Here is a 24,207-nt window from a genome sequence, read left to right on the forward strand (position 1 = left end):
TGTGTTTTCGGTACTTGTGTATTATAGCGGCGCCCATCGCATCGCATACCATAAGGCATGCGATGGTATGCGATGCGACGCGACGCGATATCGCGCGATATTGTACAATGTCATACAATTTTAAAATTGTATGACATTGTGTATGGTATACAATGCCATACAATGCGATGCGATTAAAAATTGTATAAGCACCCTAATGGGTGCTTACAATGTTAAATGCACCCCCACGCCACCCCCCCCCCCCCCACTATAAACGTGAACCCGAAGCGTGGTGAGCGCAGCGGACCCGCGAGGGGCGGCGGTACGCGTCCTCCGACATTTTCATACCCCCACTATCCACGTCGGCGTGGAGTTGAGAATAGAAAGTGGGGGTATAGTGGGGGTATGAAAAGGTCGGAGGACGCGTACCGCCGCCCCTCGCGGGCTCGCTACACTTCGGGTTCACGTTTATAGTGGGGGGGGGGGGTGGCGTGGGGGTGCATTTAACATTGTAAGCACCCATTTGGGTACTGGAAAAAGACCAATTGTACATCGGGGGCGCCGCTATAATACACAAGTACCGTGTTTTCTCCCAGCCACTGCCCTGTTTTTTCTAAAAGCAGGTTGCTTTCAGGGATTTTGCTTCACCTGCCCGAGACGCCGCACTTGCTGGCTTTTTGGGCTAATTAGTCCCAGCTAGCCTGTTACCTGAGATCAGTGATCTATTGTAATAGGATATCGGCCATAATTTAAAAACATATTTCTAAGAATGGGGAAGCTACTTCTTGACGTTTGTACTAGCGGTAATAGTCAGTGTTTGCAATCACAAGAAGCTCTTGAAGTATGGCAAAGCAAATTGTGTATTTTTGGGATTTGAGAAATAAAACCTTTACATGAAAATGATCAACATTAACTAACAGTTTGATACCTTATATCCCTTTCTGACCCGGGTTTTTGCCGGGTTGACCGTGGTCACTGTGTGGTGTGAAAGCACCAACAGGAAAAACCCAGGTCCAGCAACCTGGTATTCCAACTCGGGTTAAAAGAAGGTATTTACCCAGGTCGGACCCAGGTTGCTGGGCAGTGCAAACGAGTAACCCCGGTTGAGCGTCCTGAGTCCTGTTTATACTATAGGGAGGAGGCAGCATAAGTTCCAAGTACTTGCTTCCTCCTCCGCCCCCCTATGATACGCCGAGGCTCTGCCCCACCCCCGTGTGACATCAGCGACCCACCTCACATATGCCAGGTCGCTCCCGGGACGGACCCCTGTCCAAATCCCGGGTGTGATCCTCCATTTGCAATGTGAAAGGGGTATTAGTCAAACTCAGAGTTTCTACTCTGTCTGGTTAGCAGTAATCGGTGGGTAGTCATAGAGACATGCTCAGCATCGGCAGCATTTCAAATGTTGTAGCAGTGCTCAGCCAATCAGAGCTTGCAGAAAGGCAGCCAATCAGGGAAGCAGCAGCAGCTTCTAATTGCCTGCCGGATCATAAACTACAATTGACTGGCAGCCAGCGCTACATTTTGAATGCCACTGATGATGAATACACAGGTACACACTCCCTATATCTAATTTTTGTTCCCCACACACCCACACTCACTGCTCTCTACTCCCACCCTCCGTCACTGTTCCCTGAACCCTTCCTTACTGCTCCCTACTCCCATCCTCCCTTACTGCTACTGTAACTACACCTACCCTTCCTCGCTACTCCCCATACCCACCAAAAATGGGCCAGGTTTGGCCCCCATAGTGCTGCCCTATTCTCCAATGCATACTTGTTTTCTTATTGCTCAAGAGGAAAGTGCCTGGTTATTGACTCCTATACAGTATAGGGCTAGCACTCACATTTCAGTTGCAGATTTTACTTGAAAACCCGCTAAAGAACCAACCATACAGTCAAAATGTTATGGCAGCCGCAACAGCCGAACAGCCATTTCATGCACAATCAATTGGTCTTTTTCCAGTAAAAATACTGCTACTGAAATGTGAGTGCTAGCCCTTTTCAATGAAAAAGTGAGTATGTATATATATATATATATATATATATATATATATATATATATATATATCCACCTATGCCGGCACTCCAAGTAGTCAGCTGCTCCGGTGCCACAGTTTAGTACAACTAGTGGATCCACGAAAAGAGCACTCTGGAGACTTTTCTTTCAAATCAAAAACAAACTGTATTGCAGTATAACGGTATTAACGTTTTCAGGACCTCAGTCCCTTCCTCAGGTAGGTAACATATATATATGTTACATACACTATCCTTATCAATATTGATCTTCTTGTACAGTATTGCAAAGGCAAGTAAGTGCTGGTCCTTTTCTAGGAAAAAGTGAGTGTTTTTTATATATTATAAAATGCCCATACCAATATTGATAGTCTTCCAGTACAGTCTAGCAACAGCTCCACGCAAGTATGTGAGACACATACCCATGATCCTCTTCTATTCTTAGATAATACTACTCCTTCACACCATAAGCACACCATAAGCAGCTGATTGAACAAATAGTAAGTCTGACTATAGTAATGTGACACCCCATTGAAGCTGTAGTATCATTTAATGCATCCCTGGTTGGACACTTGAAACTTGCAGCAAGCATACGGTTAACCTTGCTCTGAATGCTGTGTCAGGCATAGGGACACTGTCCAATCAGTAAGAATGGATCCCAGGGAGAGTGAGATAGCTTGCACTGTGGCAGTTACACCTCTGCTATGGGACAGTTGGCAGTTGGGTGGTGGTCATCTCAGGAGCCGCCACCCAACTGTGGTATGGGAGGGGAGCTCTGCACAACTTACAGATAGCCAAGTTCTATTCTAGGTGACCAGAGATCATTATTGTAGTAGCACTGATGTAGTGGTGAACTAGGCCACGCTACCCTCTCTTTTAAAGGACAGCCCCGGCGATGGCCTCCCTTTGGAATGACCAATGGTGGGAGGAGCTCCTAACTGTCTGGGTATATGTGTGCCAAAAATACCTGTTATGAGCTGATTGGCTGGACATTTATCACTCTTTATCACACACGCGTTTATCTCTTTTTAAGGCTTAATAAAAATATGCATCTGCCCCATATAATGCATCTCCCCCTTAGCTTCAATGCTACATGCAAGCATAGATTTTTGGGACAAAAAATGCATAAGTACTTAATAAGTTACATTCCAATCAGCGGCTCCTTTTATTCACGGATACCACTAGTTGAACACTACAGTTTTTAATTTACAGTTTTAAGAAGCATCTGCATTGCACGGAGCATAGTAATACAGTATTCAGCTCTCTAGAGACCTGCAATTAATAGTCGCCACTGTCACAGCTATGGAGAGGAGCTGTGGGCTAAGGATATATAGTTGTGTCGCAGAAGTTATATGGAGGCAGTTACAAGGGCTGTCTGACTGAGCTGGAGACAGCGATATATTTAAAAAAAAGTAGAGCTTTGACCTTTTGAAGTCAGTCTAGTTCTTTAAAGCTTACATACGTTCTAGAAGGCTGCGACCTTTCAAAACTGGGACCACTGAATAAGAACTATAGCTCTTACGATTGGGTTCTCCAATGTAAACTATTTTATAGACATAAAGCAGTACATGGGACCCTCCCCATTAGTAATGCAATGTACTGTATATGTTATTACTTTGATTGCTTTTGTTAGTTTGATAAGATTGTTGGCAATTAATAATACATTCTGGAATGTTTTGTGCTAATGTGTATAATGTGTATATAAAAATGTGTATTAAATAAAATTAATTTTATGTTTACTTTTTATTGTGCATAGGATTGTCAACGAAATACGACAGGGAAGCAATGTGAACGATGTCCTACTGGTTACATGGCTGATGTGGTCCAAGGAGTTCTAAGATCCTGCCTACAGTGTCCCTGCCCACTACAGTTTAGCTCTAACAAGTAGGTGACATATCTGTATGAGCATATCATTTGTTTTATCAGATGCATTACTGATGGAAGTAATGAAAAACACAGCTCTCAGTATGTCTATCAAAAGCAGGACTTTCAACTGAATGCTCAGTAGTAGTAGTAGTAGTAATAGTAGTAGTAGTAGTTACAATACATTATTTTTAGGGCACATGGGAAATCTTTGGGAAATGTATGGAGATGTTGCATCCTATGGGAGAGTTACCGTTAATACATTATTGTGTCTACTCAGAACACAGGCATGATAAAGGCTAACCATGTTTACGTACATGCTCAGTATTAGAAATCCTGTGTTTAGAAAAGAAAATCCTTAAATGACTCCAAGCAACACTTGTGTACAGCTCGCCATAGAGAGATGCAGGACTTGCAGCTGTGTATGAAGCGTGAGCTTGGATTACTATTGGCTTGCTTCCTAAAAAGCATCACATGCCTCATTGTGCACATCAAGAGCTCTTACACGTTATACTTACACATGCGTGACAATTGTAAGACAAAATAAGTTGCTGACGGCTGTACAGATATCTACTCATTGATGGCTACAGTATAATAAATAGTGTATAATACTGAGACTTTATTCATTTCCTAGGGTTTGGTGAATCTTATTTGTAGTGCAGGAAGAATTGCATTCACCAATTATAAAGACCAGCTCCATGTACCATAGAAGCAGGAAAGGCATTAATGTGTATGACACATATTACATTTTATTTAATGAAATGTGTGTCAGCCATTGTGTGATACGTATTGCATACAGACTGTTTAAAATAATGTTCAGATGTTTCCTCTATTAACAGTATGAGAGTTTGTTTTTCCTCTAGGGGAAAAAGGGGGAGACACAGTACACATGATGTCATCACAGCTCTGATGGGAACCGTTACTTTCTGTATCGTTCCCATGAACTGGATTCTTATTAGCTTGTAGTAGGAGGAAGCAGATGTAACAATTCCTCTCATTACCCCAGATGTCTCATCTCTTTGTGCAAGTCCAGAAAGAGTTCCCAAAGTAGATATGCCTGATTACTGTAATACACTGAACACTAAGTTATAGTAGATCCTGACGTTATTTACTTTGGTATGAAGATAGCTCCCTGGAGCCGGATGAAGGCTCATTATCGTGAAGTAAAACAATAGAGCTGCACAAAAGCAAAATGCAGCAGAGGAAAAGTCAGTTAAAAAGGAGATATTAAAACGGCAGGATGTGCAAAGAATGGGGAGGTCAAAAAAGCAAAGATAATTGAAGGATATCCAGCTTTTAAGTGGTGCTATGTACACCAGAGCCGGCCCTAGCCTAAATGACACCCTAGGCAAGATTTTGGTTGGTGCCCCCTACCACCGCCACTAGTTCCGCCTCTGACCCTGCTCCCCTTTCCCAGTACCATCAACAGTCATCATAGCAGTCATCATTTTGGTGCTCCTACCCGCAATATTTTAAATAGAAACAGTGCACACATTTGGTGCGCAGCCCAAACAGGGGTGTGTTTTTGCTGGGAAGGGGCATGGCCACACAATAGTACCCCCAATTCACATTATGTCACACAGTAGTGCAACTTTATTCACATTATATCATGCGATGGTGTCCCTTATTCACGTTACATCACACATTAGTACCACTTTACCTTATATACATTTTTCCTCACATTAGAAAAAAATCCTGAGAAAATATTGTATTTTAAGCACCTCCATGGCCACACTGCAACGCAGCACAAAGCAGTGTGTGCTGGGCAGAGGAGAAGAGCTTCAGCTGCTGCTGACTTAAGGGAGGGGGCCCGGGGCCCCCACTGGGCCCTTCCATCAGACTTTGGCCTGGGTAATTTGTACCCCCTACCCCTTTCTCTCAGCATCCCTGATAATACCACACAGTAATGCCGCTTACACATGACACACATTATTAATGTCCTTATAACCATAATGCCCCTTACACATTATGCCAACCTTTATTAATGCCCTTCATACACATAATGACACACATAATGCCCCTTACACATATGTTGCACATTATTAATGCCCTTATACACATGACACACATAATGCCTGTTAAACATATGTCGCACATTAATAATGCGTTTATACTTGACACAAATAATGCCCCTTACACATATGCCGAACACTATTGCACAACCAACCCACCCGCAGACCGCACTCGCACAGCCGCTAACACTGTGACCTCTGCCTCTGCTTGGATACAGATGTTTCCTCATACATCTTGTCTCAATAGGCCATGCAGCTCCTGGCCAGTTCTGCTAACGTTGGGTGCCTTTTTTTGCTGAAAATTCGTCTTATTTGCATTGTTATGACCAGCACACACAAGGAGTTTCCAATTATTAAAATAATATGCGGCATGCCTATATTCTGTGAGCGACTGTGGCTGTACCTGCATACGGAATGCTATGTTACATTGATTTCCATGAATACACTTTTTCATATGCAGATACAGCCTCACTCACACACAGAATATAGGCATGCTGCATATCATTTTAATCAGCAGAAGCTGCTGATGCCCCTAGGCAATTGCCTAGTTGGCCTATGCCTAAGGCCGGCTCTGATGTACACTATCAAGAATCCTATTTATTTTACTTCGAAATATTATATTATTTAACATCATTTGGAGTACAATTATTCAAAATGATTAAATGTATCTAAACATGGACATACAGTATAACCTACTCAATGTTTGATTTTTCTTACTTCTTACTTATAGTTTTGCTCTTACTTGTGCGATAAAGAGAGGTTCTGTGCGCTGTATTTGCAAGGAAAATTTTGCTGGACCTAAATGTGAAAGGTAAGTGCTAAGGATCTGCCTTTACATATTTGCCTCACTACCCTATAGCCATCATAGGGGTCCGGAATCATGGGGGGGGGGGGGTCACTGAGCATTTATCATTGTACAGGGTAACTAAAGACTGCATTTAAAAATAAAGAGGCCGGTTTTGTGCCATGCTTAGAGAGAACTCTTATGGTACCATGTCACAATATGATATCATATACTGTATGTAATACACATCTGCAATTCAGTTCTCCAAATAATCTGCAAAATGCTAGTGTTATTAATATGGTCATTTATTTGTATTACTGCTATAAACTGAGAATTAGCGCTGAAGTTATTTCTAATTCCTATCCTTTCAGAATGTTGTTGTTTTTAACATGATAGGTCAAATGCAATAGGGTGTTATTTTTGATAATGTTTTCTATTTTTGGGGGAGTAAAAGTCGCATGATTATCGCAAATCACACATGTAATAGGGTGTGATAATAAAGCACACATTTTTACCGTTACCAAAAAAAAACACACACAAAACATGTCTAAAAAAAATGCACAATAGTAGGCCAGGCTGGCTGGCTCCACCAGTCAATAAGATAATACCACACCCAGGGCTCACTTTTATATAAGTGCCAGTGACCGAGCCATTACTCCCAACTGATCACATTTGCGATTTGGTGCAAGTTTTTTCAAATGTACACCCTATTACATTTGGCCCGATATGTTGGTTAAAATAATTTTAAGATAGAATCCTATATAATAAAAGTCTCACGCTGCTCCTCACCTTTATAGGTGGAATTCAAATGTTTTGGGTGACAGTGGCTACTAGATGGCGCCTGAAGGAGCAATGCAATTGTTGTTCCGATGGGGCGTACACAGCCGGCACTGACATTACTGTTATGTTGTTCCATCATTTTGACCGACTGGAAACTAGTTATGATATAAAATGACATTTGAGCAGACAACTTTTCTGAAAAGTTCACATTTCTCTTTTGGCCTTTGCAAAATGATTCACCAGCTCATTGAAATTCAAAGGTTTTCCCATCTCCTAGAACACACTTTTCTCACCTCCTGATGTACAGTAACATACATGGCATAACATAGAGATGCTCAGTGGAAAAAAGACGCAACTAAAGGTGGCCATACCTTTATCGCAGCAGAATCCCAATCCCTCCTGAGCCACCGGTCCTTTCACATGCCAGTAATCTAATGCGACCCCGTTCCCTGCCGCCAGGAGGGGGAGCCGGGTCAGAGGTCCGACGGACAGCAGGTCCGACCTCTGGCTCAGGTCCGATGCGCACGGGACCACGCATTAGATCCGAGGGGGAATGTCAAACACATCCGATTTGAACAGATTTCTTGACCCAATCCGTCGAGATTGGGTGAAATCGGCCCAAATCGGTCTATTGTATGAGCACCTAAAGCATCAACCACAGAGTGTATGAGCTTCTAAAATTAAAAAGAATGCATACTGTAGCAACCAGATTCTGTCATTTCTCTATTGTATCCTAGAAAATGATAGACAGATTCTGATTCTATTGGTAACATCACCTCTTTTCCCTTTTAGGAGCTTTAGTAAATTTACCCCTTTGACTCTGACTGTGGTGCATTTCCATATAGTAGTTTACATTTTCATAGGTGGCTTGACATGGTGCAGGTCTGTATGTGATCCACAGTTAGGGAAGCCAGCTCTGCCATTTGTCCTGGAACATTATTCTCCAGAAACATAAGAAGCAAAAAAATATGTGAATGCATGTTAACCAACATGATTATAGCAACACAGCAACTACAGTGACAACCTACAGTACTTGAACTTAAAAATCAATCTAATATTAGATTAACGGATTGTCTGTTACAATGTATTATGTTGAAATCCAGATGTTTTCCCCTATGTTAGTTTGTAGTTTTAGATGGAAATTCCATGGAATGTTCTGTCTGACTAGCTCAATAGTGTATTTCAATGAACATATTCATAAACATACTGTATCTTTCTGAGCAGACAAAGCTGTAATTGTTTAACGGCTGCCAGTTTTGCAATATGTAATATATCATTGATGTGTTCTGTGTGAATTACTTTCTGCTTTGTGCACTGAAAATTGAGCAAAGTAGGATTACAGTATCATGAGATATAATTGTAATGTTAGAATTTGGGGTAAAAAGAAAATATGATGCCCCCAAGCCCTCATTGGTGGCCCTGTCTCTGTCTATAACCTTAGTCTACAGAGCATTTGCCAGGAAATGGTCCCACCACTGCTTTTCCTAATTATGGACCATTCAATGGTTTCTATAATTGCCCACACCTTTACAAGCAGAATTGAGCTTTTCTCAAAATCTAGTTCTTTCTCACTGGGTACAATTAAATTCCCAACATGGCCCCAACTGTGTATAGTTTGTGTATTTTCCCTGTGCGTGTGGGTTTACTTTGGGTACTCCAATTTCCTCCCACAATCCAAAAATATACTGGTAGATTAATTGGTTTCCAACAAACTTTAACCGTAGTGTGTGTGCGTGTTATAGGGAATGTAGGATGGTATTCAATTAAGTCTGTTTTTTTTTTTCCGGTTAGCCAAAAAATAAAACAGACTTTAGTATTCAATTGCGGCCATTTATGGACAGTTTTTAGTCATGTTGTTCCTATGCAGTTTTAATGTTTTTTAGTCAAGTCAAGACTGCATTGCGAAGCATGACTAAAAAACAGTTGGAAACAGACAACATTTAGACAAAAAAGTGTGGATCAGTGAGTAATATGCCCATCCATGTGTTTTTTGACTGTGCTAGATTTTTTGACACTCAAAAAAGCTGGACTGTTACTGATTAGGGTGAATATAAATTCAATCTAAAACTGGCGAAAATCGCAGACACCTCCCTTAGACTGTAAACTTCATGAGGGTAGTAGGTACTGATGTGAATCCCAAAATGTTTTGTGTAAAGTGCTGTGGAATATGTGTGCACTATATAAATAACGTAATAATAATAATAATGATAGTAATAATATTATTATAATATAGAGAGCTACCACTTATGCCCCTTTCCCACTGCAGCCTTAAAACGGAATTTCTTTTTCGTCCACTAGGGGGCACAGGAGTTCACGCTGGGTATGAGAGGTGAGGTAGCAGAGCGTGCACCAAAGGGTTACACCAAAGGGTTACAAAAATGTACCCAGCATGCTCCCTGCCTCCCTTCTCCCTCATAACCCGCCCCCTGACCCTGGGTCACCAGTTTTTTCTTTGGTGCCAAGGAGAGAGCAGCACCATTATCGCGGCTGTTAGAACAGCCATGGGTTAGAGCTGCTGCGGCGGGTGCTCTTTTAGTGAATCACCGGCAGCGCAGCTCCATCACTCGGCGGCGGCAACGGCAGCGCTGGCGACTGGGCTGGGGACTTCCGTCGCGGGACCCTCTCTCGGAGGCTCCCGCATGCTGCACTCCATCCCCGGGCAGGTAAGCGGCGGTTCCCTGCTTGCAGGGAGCCGCGTCTAGCAGCGATCCCCCCCCGTTTGTATGGGAGTCAGCGGGGGGGCAGGCAGTGGGGGTCTGGACTGCTCCACCTTTCCACTAGATCACCAGGGACAATTAGTCAGGCTATGTCCCGGGGGTTGATGCCTGAGGGGGAGGTTAGACAGCCTGGGAACCTACAGCCATACACATTGGAAATGTTGTATATTGGGCCTGGTTAGTACTTGAGTGGGAGACCACATAGGAACACCAGGTGCTGTAGGTTAGTCCCTCCCCCACCCCTGGGGAAGTGCTGAGGCTTGCTCTCTGATTGCCCCAGGTGTCCCAGCTCCTCGTTAAGGTCCTAATCAGCAGCCATTCTGGCACTTGCTGGGTTTAGAGACGGAGGCTGCTGGGATTCTCCCCCACACCCTGCTCCTGGAAGCCTGGTGTGTGTGTAGTATTTCTCCTCTCCTGCTGCTGGCTGGATTGTTGAGCTCTGCTGATGTCTTCTTTCCAATATCATTGGAAGCTTGAAGACAGCCTGGGATCTACAGCTAATGCTGTATATTGGGCCTGGTTAGTACTTGAGTGGGTGACCACATAGGAACACCAGGTGATGTAGGATTGCCCCAGGTGTCCCAGCTCCTCATTAAGGTCCTAATCAGCAGCCATTCTGGCACTTGCTGGGTTTAGAGACGGAGGCTGCTGGGATTCTCCCCCACACCCTGCTCCTGGAGCCTGGTGTGTGTGTGGTATTTCTCCTCTCCTGCTGCTGGCTGGATTGTTGAGCTCTGCGGATGTCTTATTTCCAATATCATTGGAAGCTTAAAGACAGCCTGGGATCTACAGCTAATGCTGTATATTGGGCCTGGTAAGTACTTGAGTGGGTGACCACATAGGAACACCAGGTGATGTAGGATTGCCCCAGGTGTCCCAGCTCCTCATTAAGGTCCTAATCAGCAGCCATTCTGGCACTTGCTGGGTTTAGAGACGGAGGCTGCTGGGATTCTCCCCCACACCCTGCTCCTGGAGCCTGGTGTGTGTGTGGTATTTCTCCTCTCCTGCTGCTGGCTGGATTGTTGAGCTCTGCTGATGTCTTCTTTCCAATATCATTGGAAGCTTGAAGGCAGCCTGGGATCTACAGCTAATGCTGTATATTGGGCCTGGTTAGTACTTGAGTGGGTGACCACATAGGAACACCAGGTGCTGTAGGAGAACTAGGAGGGTGTAATGGTTAGCATTACTGCCTCACAGCACTGAGGTCCTGGGTTCGATTCCCACCATGGTCCTAACTGTGCGGAGTTTGTATATTCTCCCCGTACTTGAGTGGGTTTCCTCCGGGTACTCCGGTTTCCTCCCACAATCCGGAAAAAAAATATATTTTTGCCCCAGGTGTCCCAGCTCCTCATTAAGGTCCTAATCAGCAGCCATTCTGGCACTTGCTGGGTTTAGAGATGGAGGCTGCTGGGATTCTCCCCCACACCCTGCTTCTGGAGCCTGGTGTTTGTGGTATTTATCCTCTCCTGCGGCTGGTACTCTGATGCTGTCTTCCTTCCAATATCATTGGAAGAGATGAAAGTTTGAAACACTGTCACCATTCATAGTATTGGCTTTGCATATACGGTGTCTCCTTTTCAGCTTGCTGAATTGTTGAGTTTATCTGCCCATACCAAATGGCTTTGCTAAAGCTTTGTGGGTAAGGCTGCAAGTGTGTTGCTTGGGTGTCAGTGTTGTAACTGCTGGTGTTTTTTGTCTTTTATCATGGACAGTATGCCTAAGGCCAAACCTGGCAAGGAGACTCCATCTCCGATGCAGCGTACCTGTAGGGTATGTGTGGACATACTCTCTCGGCAGGGGGAGGATATCTGTTCCAGGTGTTTGGCCCTTGAAGCAGATCTTCTGCTGCCTTCACAGCAGGAACCGGCCTGGGCTTCGACCTTGACTCAGGTATTGACATATTGACCGCTTGTCAACTCCTTACCTCCTGCGCCCCTGCCCCCTGTGCCCATGCCCCCTGTGGCAGTGGCCAGCACCAGTGTTGGGGCAGCTCCTGCTTATGTAGAGCCCCCTTGGTGGCAATCCTTTGCACAATCTGTGCAGGAGTTGACAGCTACTCGGGCGGGCAGGGATTCCAGGAGGCAGTGTAGGCAGCAGAGTCCCGATGCGGGTTCTCCGCGTTCCGATTCGGATTCCAGCTCAGTGGCGGAATCCGCAGGGGCCGATGACACTTTGTCCTCAGCGGAGGTAGAGTCTCTGATGCAGGAGGTTAAGGCAGTCCTCCAGAGGGAGGATGAGGCTCCTGCCCCTAAAAGTAAAGACCTGCTTTTTAAGCGTCTTAAGAAAGTATCGGCCCAGCTCCCGCCTTCGGCCCTCATGGAGGATTTATTGGAGACTGCGTGGTCTCAACCGTTTAGAAAGTTCCAGCTTTCCAAGCGACTTACTACTTTTTAACCTGTTCCTCCCACAGAGAGGGCTAAGTGGGAAAATCCTCCCCTGGCGGATGATCATGTTGCGCGATTAGCTCGCGCTTCAGTACTGCCCATTTCAGATTCTTCATCTTTGAAGGACCCCTCTGAGAATTTCCTCAGGACTGCTTTTCACAGGCCGGGGCTATTGGGTGTACCACGCTTGCCGCGTCATGGGTGGCCAAGGCAGTGTCTGAGTGGGCGGGCAAGGTGGAGAGAGGTTTGTCCGACGGCACTAGTCCTTCCTCTAGATTTTCCTCATCCACTAAGGGAGCCAAGCCCTGCACCAAGCAGCTCTGGGCTACCAGACGTCCAGTGGCTAAACAGGTCAGGGAGGTGGTCTCCAGGGGCTATGCCCTGACATTCCGGTTCCCCCCTCCTCAGTGTTATTTTTGCACGGGTCTTCCAAAGGACCCAGCGAAACGACAAGTGCTACAGCTTTCCATCTGCTCTCTTTTGGACTTGAACGTCATTGTTCCAGTTCCTCAGGAGCAGAGGGGTCAGGGGTTCTTCTCCACCCTATTCTTGATTCACAAACTGGATGGTTCTCACCGTCCTATCCTGAATCTGAAGTCGCTCACTATTTTTCTGCGAGTGCCGAAGTTTCGCATGGAGTCCCTGCGTTCGATCATTCTCTCACTGGAGCCAGGGGACTTCATGGCCTCGCTAGATATACTTCACATCCCCATCCGACAGGAACATCAGCACTTTGAGGTTCGCCCTTCGGGTCGAACACTTCCAGTTCAGGGCGCTACCTTTTGGTCTATCTACGGCTCCCAGGGTGTTCACCAAGGTGATGGCGGTCAGGGCTGCACACCTGCACCGGCTGGGGGTTCGGATGATTCCATACCTGGACGGCCCACTGATTTTGGAAAGTCCCCAGACCTACTACGGAGTCATTTGCAGGTCGTGATTACACTTCTGTTATCTCACGGTTGGAGGATAACCTGGAAGAAATCGTTTCTTACTCCTTCCCAAAGGACACTTCACTTGGGAGCTCGGCTGGGCACTCGGTTGTAGAGAGTATATCTTCCAGAGGATAAGATCCACTCCCTTCAGAGGAAGATTCATTCCCTTATAGGTCACAGAAGGGTCTCAGTACACAAGTGTATGGTGGTGTCTTCGACATGGTAGAGTATACACAGTTTCACTCACGCCCACTTCGGCTTTACACTCTCAGCCAGTGGACAGGAGATCATACTCGTCTAAGGAGTCAATTGATCACACTGCCCCCGAAGGTTCGCCTGTCTCTCACATGGTGGTTAAAGACAGACAACTTGTCTCAGGGCCGCCCGTTTTGGATTCCAACCTGAGTCTTGCTTACCACGGATGCCAGCCTACGGGGCTGGGGAGCGGTTTGCAATTCCCAATCTTTTCAGGGTCGCTGGACGGCTCAGGAGAGTCGCCTTCCGATCAATCTCCTGGAATTGAGAGCAATCCTTCTGGCTCTTCAGAGGTTGGGGTCCCTCATCCGAGGGTGCCCTGTAAAGATCCGGTCCGACAGCACCACGCCTGTGGCCTTTATCAACAGGCAGGGCGGGACATGCAGCAAAGGAGCGATAAAAGAAGTCTCCAAGATATTCAGGTGGGCGGAGAAGCAGATTTCTGCAATCTCTGCAGTCTTCATCCCAGGGGTTCTCAATTTTGAGGCAGACTTTTTAAGTCGGCAAGATAGTGTACGCATTCCCCCTGTTTCAACTCCTACTTCGCCTTCTGTGGAAGTTCAGGAAGGAGGGAGGAATGATGATCCTAGTGGCCCCAGATTGGCCCCATCGAGGTTGGTACGCGGATCTATGGAACCTGTTGGTAGCCTCTCCTCTGAGTCTACCTCTGCGTCCAGACCTAATTTCACAGGGGCCATTCCGACACCCGGACTTGAGTCGCCTAGCTTTGACGGGCTGGCTGTTGAGGTGTCTCTCTTTAGAAGTTTTCCGGGCACTTCAATCGTCTCCTTTCGAGCCTCTGGAGGAGGTGGATCTGAAATCCTGGAAGGTGGCTTCTTGTTGGCTATTTCCTCAGCACGAAGGGGGTCTGACATGAGTGCATTATCATGGAAACCGTCTTTTCTGGTATTTCACCCGGACAGGGCGGTTTCTTGTACCAAACTGGATTTTCATCCAAAGGTGGTGTCTGAGTTTCACCTTAACCAGGAAATAGTGGTGCCTTCTTTTCCAGGTTCTTCTGAAGCTGAAGCTTCTCTTGATGTAGTCCGTGCGTTGCAGATTTATCTTCGCAGGACTAAGTCAACTTGTAAGTCGGGTTCACTGTTTGTGTTTTATGGGGCCAATAAGAGGGGCTGGCCCGCTTCCAAACAGTCCTTGGCGAGATGGCTCAGATCAGTGGTTCACCAAGCGTATCTTTCCGCACTGATTACTCCCCCGGAGGGGATTACTGCACATTCTACCAGGTCTGTGGGTACATCCTGGGCCGCTCATCGAGGCGCCTCGGCTGAACAGCTCTGTAAGGCGGCTAGTTGGTCCTCTTCCCAGACCTTTATCAAGTTTTATGCATTCGATACCTTTGCATCGGCTAATGCACAGTTTGGTAGACATGTGCTTTCCGCAGTCCAGGAGCGTCCCCCACCCGTGAGGGGACAGCTTTAGGACGTCCCAGCGTGAACTCCTGTGCCCCCTAGTGGACGAAAAAGAAAATAGGATTTATGGTCTTACCTTGATAAATCCCTTTCTTTGAGTCCATAGGGGGCACAGGACGCCCTCCCAGACGCACCTAGTAGCTGGGCTTCCTATGTAGGAAAGTTCCATGGCTTTAGGGCAGGGGTGGGGAACCTTTTTTGTGTCAAGGGCCAATTGTATGGTGGAAAAATCCTTCGGGGGCCATATGTAAAAATTTCTCTTACAAATTGTCCTGCTGCAGCCGTCCCACGCTCCGGCGGCTGCCGCTGAATAGGACTGACAGTCTCCGGCTGCTGTTAATTAAGAGGAATCTCGCAAGAACTACCGACCTCTCACGAGAAGTCCCCTGTACTTGACTCCCGGGAAAGCTGCTGGGTGGGTAGGAGGGCCACTCAGACCGGCAACGGGGGCCGCATACGGCCCCCGGGCCTGAGGTTCCCCACCACTGCTTTAGGGCCTGTATGCTATGTGGGTGTGCGTTTGCTCTTCCTTCTTCTCTGGCTCTGCTCCTACCTTGGGCTTGCTAACGAAACTGGTGACCCAGGGTCAGGGGGCGGGTTATGAGGGAGAAGGGAGGCAGGGAGCATGCTGGGTACATTTTTGTAACCCTTTGGTGCACGCTCTGCTACCTCACCTCTCATACCCAGCGTGAACTCCTGTGCCCCCTATGGACTCAAAGAAAGGGATTTATCAAGGTAAGACCATAATTCCTATTTTTGCCGATTTTTGAGGGCAAAATACCGTTTAAGGCTGCAGTGGGAAAGCGCCAGAGTTTTAAAGTTAAACGGTATTTCAACCCGTTTTCAGAGCAGGGTTTTAGCCGGTAATCTACCGTTTAAGAGGCAATGGGAATGCCTCTTAAACGGTTTTACCAGCAGATGCAGCGAGGATGGCTCATATTTGAGCCATCATCGCTGAATCTGTATACAGCAGCCGGGCTGAAAGATGCGCCACCTCCCCGCCTGCAGCGTCATATACTCACCGCTGCTCACCGGCGCCATCCCGCTGTCGCTCACCGGCGCGTTCCCGCTGTCAATCACCGCCCGGCAGTCCTGCTCCCCCGCCCGGCCACACAAGCTGGGTGCTCCGCCCCTCCCGGCCTGCTCGCCACGCCCCCCGCCTGCTGAACACGGAGACCTGCTCGCCCCGCCCCCCCCCCGCTGAACACGGAGCCAGTAACGGAGTATCAGCCAGTAATATATACATTGCTGGCACAGGCCAGCAATGTATATATTATTGGTACCACTGCACACCAATGATTATTTATCAGCCAGTAATATATACATTGCTGGCACAGGCCAGCAATGTATATATTATTGGTACCACTGCACACCAATGATTAATTATCAGCCAGTAATATATACATTGCTGGCACAGGCCAGCAATGTATATATTACTAGCACCACTGCACACCAATGCTGTAAAAACGTTTTGAAGAGCTAAAACGTTTTACCTGCAATGGGAATGGGACTTAAATGGCATTTCAAACTGTAATCTGCTGCAGTGGGAATGCTAAATACCGTTTAAGATTACCTGTAACTTAAAACGGGTCTGCAGTGGGAAAGCAGCATAGTTTCATGAGATAAAAAAATAACAGGAACACCATCTGGGGTGTATAGATTCTATTCTAAAGATTATTATAAAAAATGACTATGATAAATTATTATGTGTACAGTGCCGTGTCAAATTGTACCAGTCTTGTATATGACAGTGGGCCAGATACACCAAGCTTCAAAAAGTGATAAAGTGGAGAATGATAAACAACCAGCCATTCAGCCCCCAACTGCCATGTTACAATCTTGGTCTGAAAAATTACAGTTGGGATCTGATTGGCTGATTGTTTATCACTGTACACTTTATCACTTTTTGAAGCTTGGTGCATCTGGCCCTGTATCAGAGATACACTACATTTGCTTTAACTACTTTTGCATACCTCCCAACTTTCCCAGTTACCGCGGGTTTTTGGGGACGTTCCCGGGGGCGGAGGGGCAGTTGGGAGTCCGGCCTGCCGCCCGTTAAATAGACGCTGTGCACATGTGCACAGCGTCTATTCATGCCCCACAGCAGTGAAAACGGGGTGTGGTCTCGCTGGAGCATCGCGAGTATACGCCACACCCCTTAAGCTAGCCAATGCCCCCAAAATTTTTGACGTGTGAGCATCCCTCCACCGACTGACTCAAAGTTGGGAGGTATGCTTTTGTTATTTCTGTATAGTAAACAGATGGATCATTTCATGTACAGCACATATCTGTATATGATTGTTTTACATGCTTTGCCCACTTCTGCCCTATTGTCATACTAACCTTATATCATATTCCGGTACTCTTTACCTAGAAGGGCGCCCATCGCGGGCATTGCATGCACTAAAAAATCGGATGCGACCGACGCGATGCCCGCGATTTCCCATAGGGAACAATGTTAAATGTCCCAATTGACCCGATTTTCCTGTTCAATGCCTCAATTGACCTGATTTTTCCATAGGAAACAATGTTAAATGGGCCACAGAGGGCAAATGGCACCCTGAAGTGTGAAATGGCCCCCACAATTGTTAACGTCACCCCACGATCAACGTCAACCCGAAGCGTGGCGAGCGCAGCGAGCCCGCGAGGGGTGGCGGTACGCGTCCTACGACCTTTTCATACCCCCACTATCCATGTCGGTGTGGAGTTGAGAATAGAAAGTGTGGCGAGCGCAGCGAGCCACCGAGCCCGAAGCGTGGCGAGGGGACGCAGGTATACGCGTCCCCTCGCGGGCTTCACAGCTGTCCGCGGGGCTCGCTGCGCTCGCCACGCTTCGGGCTTGGTGGCTCGCTGCGCTCGCCACACTTTCTATTCTCAACTCCACGCCGACGTGGATAGTGGGGGTATGAAAAGGTCATAGGACGCGTACCGCCGCCCCTCGGGGGCTCGCTGCGCTCGCCACGCTTCGGGTTCACGTTGATCGTGGGGTGGCGCTAACAATTGTGGGGGCCATTTCACACTTCAGGGTGCCTATTTGTCCTCTGTGAGCCATTTAACATTGTTTCCTATAGAAAAATCGGGTCAATTGAGGCATTGAACAGGAAAATCGGGTCAATTGGGACATTTAACATTGTTCCCTATGGGAAATCGCGGGCATCGCGTCGGTCGCATCGCATGCGATTTTTTGGTCGCATGCGATACGACCGACGTGATTTTTTTTTACTAACGATGCCCACAATCAAAATCGTGGGCGCCCTTCTAGGTAAAGAGTACCCATATTCCATATCCTATACCTTTATACCATTCAATGTGTTGTTGTACTACAGTATATGCTACTGCACTTTAGTGTAATCTGATACATTTCTACATAATGCAAATAAACCCAATAAAACCTATGAATAATGAAAATAATTATAGAGCAGTGGTTCCCTGGGGTGCCCCTGGACCCCTGCATGGGTACCTCGGGTTAGTAATCTAGGACCAATTCAAATTATTTATGATCAATGTAATAGACAAAATCAGTGCTGGTTGCTGCCAATCATAAACTATATGTACAAGCAGAAGCAAATCCTGTTCCTCACCACATGCGATTTATCACATGTAAAAAAAATATCAGGGAGCTGCAGGGCGGTGAGGAGCAGTGGGGGCGGGCGGCTGGGGAGGAAGAAGCAGTGGGGCAGCAGCGCGTTACCAGATTGAGGCGGGCGGCGGTGACCATCAGTGACAGTGTCACTCTCCACTGTCCAGCGCTAGCGGGCGGGCAGCCGCGGCTATTACATCTTTAAAATAACGTGTCAAATGACTCTCCGGCTTTTGATTGGCTAAGATAGAGCACTCTCAGCCAATCAGCGGCCGCGAAGGGAGGCCACTGATTGGCTGAGAGTGCTCTATCTCAGCCAATCATTAGCCGGGCAGTCATTTGACACGTTATTTTAAAGATGTAATAGCCGCGGCTGCCCGCCCGCTAGCGCTGGACAGTGGAGAGTGACACTGTCACTGATGGTCACCGCCGCCCGCCCCAATCTGGTAATGCGCTGCTGCCCCACTGCTTCTTCCTCCCCAGCCACCCGTCCCCACTGCTCCTCACCGCCCCGACTGACCTACATCGCATGTTCCGCCGGTCCGACCCCGGGGGCCGGGTCCGATACGCACGGGACCGCACATCGGACCCGACCCCATGTCATGAAGAACCGATTTGGGCCGATTTATCGGGCCGATTGATCGCAATCGGCCGAAATCGGTCCAAATCGGGTTGATGTATGCCCACCTTAAGGATGACATATACACACAATCTGCCTAATGTTATATATTTTTTGAAAAATAGTTTTGGCCTATGGGTGTTGTAGAAATATTCTGAGACTCTTTGGTGCCTTGATTCAAAAAAGTTTGGGGACCACTCTTTTAGAGGTATAAATAATTTTTATGGACCCTGCATCCAGAACTGTAAGAGTTGACGTGAGCTACTTACTGGATTAAATTATTCTTGTTGACTCAGAATAGGCCGAATTTGGCCCCATTCCGATGGTGGTGGGGGTCTGCACATGCGCGTATTTGGTGGAAGACCTTCGGGTGCATGTGAGGGGATATGTTTGTGTACATCCAATCGAATATCACCGAGGGGATTTGGCGGCGCGGTGGGGGTGGGGGGGGGTATTTTGCCAGGCGGCGTGAAGCTGCTCGCTAAGCAGTGAATGACTGCTGCTCAGCGAGCGGTCCTGAATCACCCCCTAAGTCCGCTGACTTCATCCAAGGAGCTCGGAATAGGCCAATGGGGACTGCTGAGATGAAAGTGCAGAATCTCGCACAGTGCTAGCATCTTCAGGGAGGATGATAGCTGCAAAACGATCTTTTCCCTTGTATAGTTTAGGATATTCAATCATCTCTAGAGTAATAAAACCATTTGCGTACAATGGCATTGTTTGTTATGGATTTTGTAACCAGTTTGACTATAAATCCTATTTTCCATGCCAAAAGAAGCAATCTCCATCAATATTAAGTGACACTAGTCCATAAATAGTAAATCGCTGAATGCTGCAACACTTAATACTGTTAACAAAATATTTCCTAATGTTTAGAGTACAGTTTTACAATGTGATTTACAAGGATTTTTCAACCAGAGAGTATAGTTTATTACGGATACTTTCTTTTTATTGTAGGTGTGCACCGGGCTATTATGGAAACCCTCTACTAAGAGGTGGCACATGTAGGAAATGTGACTGCAGCGGTAACTCAGATCCTAACCTGATATTTGAAGACTGCAATGTGGTGACAGGACAATGTTACAGCTGTTTTGGTAACACCGCTGGCTATCATTGTGAGCGCTGCGCATCAGGATACTATGGGGATGCTAGAGTGGCCAAGAACTGCACAGGTACTGATCACAGGGTATGAGGGTGTAATGTAATGAGGGCTCATGAATCTGCTAACACGCCATTCTTACTTTTCATATAAGTAGGTTACATTAGCTATTCATTTTACTATTACAGACGATAGTCCTTTCTGTTAGACTGGCTCTTCTTTTAAAAGGAACAATATTTAAAATATAAAAGTTGAGTATGAGAAATATAGAGTGGTGCTTGTTCTTACAGGAACATCTAATACTGTAAGTAATGCTGCGGGCTGAGTTATACTAGTAGGGGCTGTACATGTACTATTGGGAAGAACACATTAACTAATACCCCTTTCACACCGGCCACCCGGCAATTACCTGTCATTTTTGAGTGCCGGGTTATTTTGCCGGGTGAAGCCTGGCCCCAATTCACACCAGAAGCAAATTCCCGGGTTAAAGCTTTTGAACCCGGGAAATTGTTGAAAAACCTGGGTTTTTCTTTGGTATGAAAGGGTCAACACGGGTTTAAATCCCAGCACTCTGACCCTGGTTAAGAGCAGGGTCGGAGTGCCGGGATTTAAGACCCGCGTGGACCCTTTTACACCAAAAAAAAACCCAGGTTGAAAATCTTTGCTTCTGGTGTGAAAGGGGTATAAGCCTTCTAATCTCATCGCATACATAGTACTGATTAGAAAGGGGACATTCAATTACCATGTTCACACAGTTGGGATATAAGGAGACTGTATGGGGGAAATGTATTAAGATGGAAGTTCTATTTCACATGGGATGTTGCTATTGACAACCAATCAGAATCTATTTATTTATTTAGCACCTTCTAGAACAGCGGTGGCCAACCCGCGGCTCGCGAGCCGCATGCGGCTCGCCGCGCTGTAAAGTGCAGCTCCAGCCTCCCATCCCGTCTGCAAAGCGGGGTTTTGAACTTGGCGCCAATTCGGCTGCCAAATTCAAAACGCTGCACCGGCGGCCAATAGGAAACGGGCGCGGCGAGCAAATCAGCGCTCGCCGCGCCGTTTCCGCCCCACCCCCGGCGTCTGACATCAGATGCCAGCGGGAGGGCGAAAAGTCTTCTCCACGCCGGCGGAGCGCAGGAGCGCTCCTGAAGACACGAGAAGCCGCCGGAGGATGGCGCAGAAGACGGCGGCGTGGAGAAGAGTTCCGGCGCCGCTGAAGAGGCCAGAAGACGCCGGGATCAAGACAGAAGATCTCCGGCGCCTTCTGCAAGAAAAAAGAAGATGGCTCCCGGAGAGGCCAGCGGGGGTGGGAAGCAAAAGAGCTGACGAAGCTCCCCCCAGCGGCCTCTCCCAACACCAGGTAGGGGCCTTTGGCCTCCTACCCTCCATCCACCCTAGACCACCGGGTGTCGGGCACTAGGCCCGTGGGCAAATTCAGGCCCTTCTGGCCTGTGTGCGCATTAGTCGGGCCCTCTTGGCCCGTGGCTCATTTGTTTGTTGGGCCCTCCTGGCCCTCTAGGTGGGCCCTTTAGTTAGGAAGCTGGGCCCTCCAGCATAGGTGTTGCACTGCGGGCAACACCTGTGCTGGAGGGCCCAGCTTCCTAACTGTGGGGGCATATGATGTTTGGCACTGTGGGGGGCATATGTTTGGCACTTTGAGGGGCATGTGATGTTTGGTACTGTGGGGGGCATATGATGTTTGGCACTGTGGGGGGCATATGATGTTTGGCACTGTGGGGGGCATCTGATGTTTGGCACTGTGGTGGGCATATGATGTTTGGCACTGTGGTGGGCATATGATGTTAGGCACTGTGGGGGGCATATGATGTTTGGCACTGTGGGGTGCATATGATGTTTGGCACTGTGGGGGGCATATGATGTTTGGCACTGTGGGGGCATATGATGTTTGGCACTGTGGGGGGCATATGATGTTTGGCACTGTGGTGGGCATATGTTTGGCACTTTGAGGGGCATATGATGTTTGGCACTGTGGGGGGCATATGATGTTTGGCACTGTGGGGTGCATATGATGTTTGGCACTGTGGGGGGCATATGATGTTTGGCACTGTGGGGGCATATGATGTTTGGCACTGTGGTGGGCATATGTTTGGCACTTTGAGGGGCATGTGATGTTTGGCACTGTGGGGGGCATGTGATGTTTGGCACTGTGGGGGGCATATGATGTTTGGCACTGTGGGGGGCATATGATGTTTGGCACTGTGGTGGGCATATCTGGCACTGGGGGCATAAAGTTTTGTCATGTGGCCACTCTCCTTGTGTCATATGACCACGCCCCTGACCACTCCCCCGATCACGCCCCTTTTTGGTGCGCGCGCCTTCGGCGCGCGCATGATGTTGGCTCTATGGCTTGACGACTGATATTTTTCGGCTCTTAACCTCTGACCGGTTGGCCACCCCTGTTCTAGAAGATAATAGAAAGCATCCCATGTGAAATAGAACTCCCATCTTAGTAAATTTCCCACTTATGTTTCAAATTCTCACATTCAATAAATACAATAAAAATATTCCAAGAAATATGTAGAATAAATCGCAGGTATATTGCTTTTTCCCCCCATGGATAAAAATGTAAACCTGGGGAGTACAGTATTCCTGTAAATTTTGGGCAGTTTCTTTCATAAATCGTGCTATTGTTTCAGAGTGCCGCTGTTCAAAGTGTGGTACAGAATTCTGCAATGATGTAACAGGGAGATGTCACTGCAAGCCAGGCGTAACCGGAGCTGCCTGCGACCGTTGCGAAGTGAGTAGTAGGTCACTATGTATCAGGAATCATTGTGATAGTAGCACACTGTACACTAGACGATAGTAAAAAACATTTTCAATACTAAATAACAAGCATTTTTCCTACACTGTGGCTAAATACATATAAGGTGGTGGCTGCACTAGGTCAATGACAGCATAAAAAACTGTAATACAGCTAATTTAATAAAGAGGTGTGCATTTAATACAGAATAAAAATTACACAATAATAATCAGTAAAAAGCTCAAAACTGAGCGTAACGATTTTGCGAAAAAAAGCTGCATCCAGAGTAATAAAAAGTGATTGGATAACGTCACCTCAATTAGTGCAGTGTCCCTCTTTTTGTACCCAAATGAGTATGTCTGAGTAATGGATGGTGTAGTGGCGTCCCTTTAGATGCTTCCTCCAATTTAATTGGGGGTGGCATTCCGCCAAGAAGCTCGAATATCTGAAGCAAGTGGTTGGGTCCACAATCCCAGAGCGGCAGAATTCCTCAGTCACAGTCACTGCCAAGCGCGGGTAATACGGATTTGGGAGCGAGGGAATCTCTGAGGTTTTCAATCTGGCACCTAACAGCACTTTGGAGGAAAGCCACCTATATGTCTGCCTCACTGGGATTGTGGACCCCACCACTTGCTTCAGATATTCCAGCTTCTTGGAGGAACGCCACCCCCAGTTAAATTGGAGGAAGCATCTAAAGGGACGCCACTACACTATCCATTACTCTGACCAACTCTTTTGGGCCCAAAAAGAGGGACACTGCAGAGGTGACGTTATCCAACAACTTTTTATTACTCTGGATTCAGCTTTTTTTCGCAAAAACTTTTTACTGATTATTATTGTGTAATTTTTTTTATTCTGTATGCACACCATTACTTTTTATTACATTTGCTGTATTACAGTTTTTTATGCTGTCATTGACCTAGCGCAACCACCACCTTATATGCATTTGCCTTTTTAAAGGGACTGACACCCCTTTTTCGGTTGCAGCTTGACA

The 24,207-nt window shown here is 46.9% G+C and overlaps 1 protein-coding gene across 2 annotated transcripts in view; it reads left to right on the forward strand.

Annotated features, from left to right (window-relative positions):
* Positions 1–24,207, forward strand: part of LAMA4 (laminin subunit alpha 4) — a 150,233-nt gene that overhangs the window by 38,811 nt on the left and 87,215 nt on the right. For both annotated transcript variants that reach the window (XM_083176871.1, XM_083176872.1), the window contains exons 3-6: positions 3,751–3,878; positions 6,600–6,680; positions 20,308–20,522; positions 23,110–23,210. In XM_083176871.1, the coding sequence (XP_083032997.1) occupies positions 3,751–3,878; positions 6,600–6,680; positions 20,308–20,522; positions 23,110–23,210 (525 nt within the window). The remainder of the gene's footprint in view (positions 1–3,750; positions 3,879–6,599; positions 6,681–20,307; positions 20,523–23,109; positions 23,211–24,207) is intronic.

The sequence above is a fragment of the Crinia signifera genome, chromosome 3 (genome assembly GCF_055691185.1).
Source record: "Crinia signifera chromosome 3, ASM5569118v1, whole genome shotgun sequence".
Classification (NCBI taxonomy): domain Eukaryota; kingdom Metazoa; phylum Chordata; class Amphibia; order Anura; family Myobatrachidae; genus Crinia; species Crinia signifera.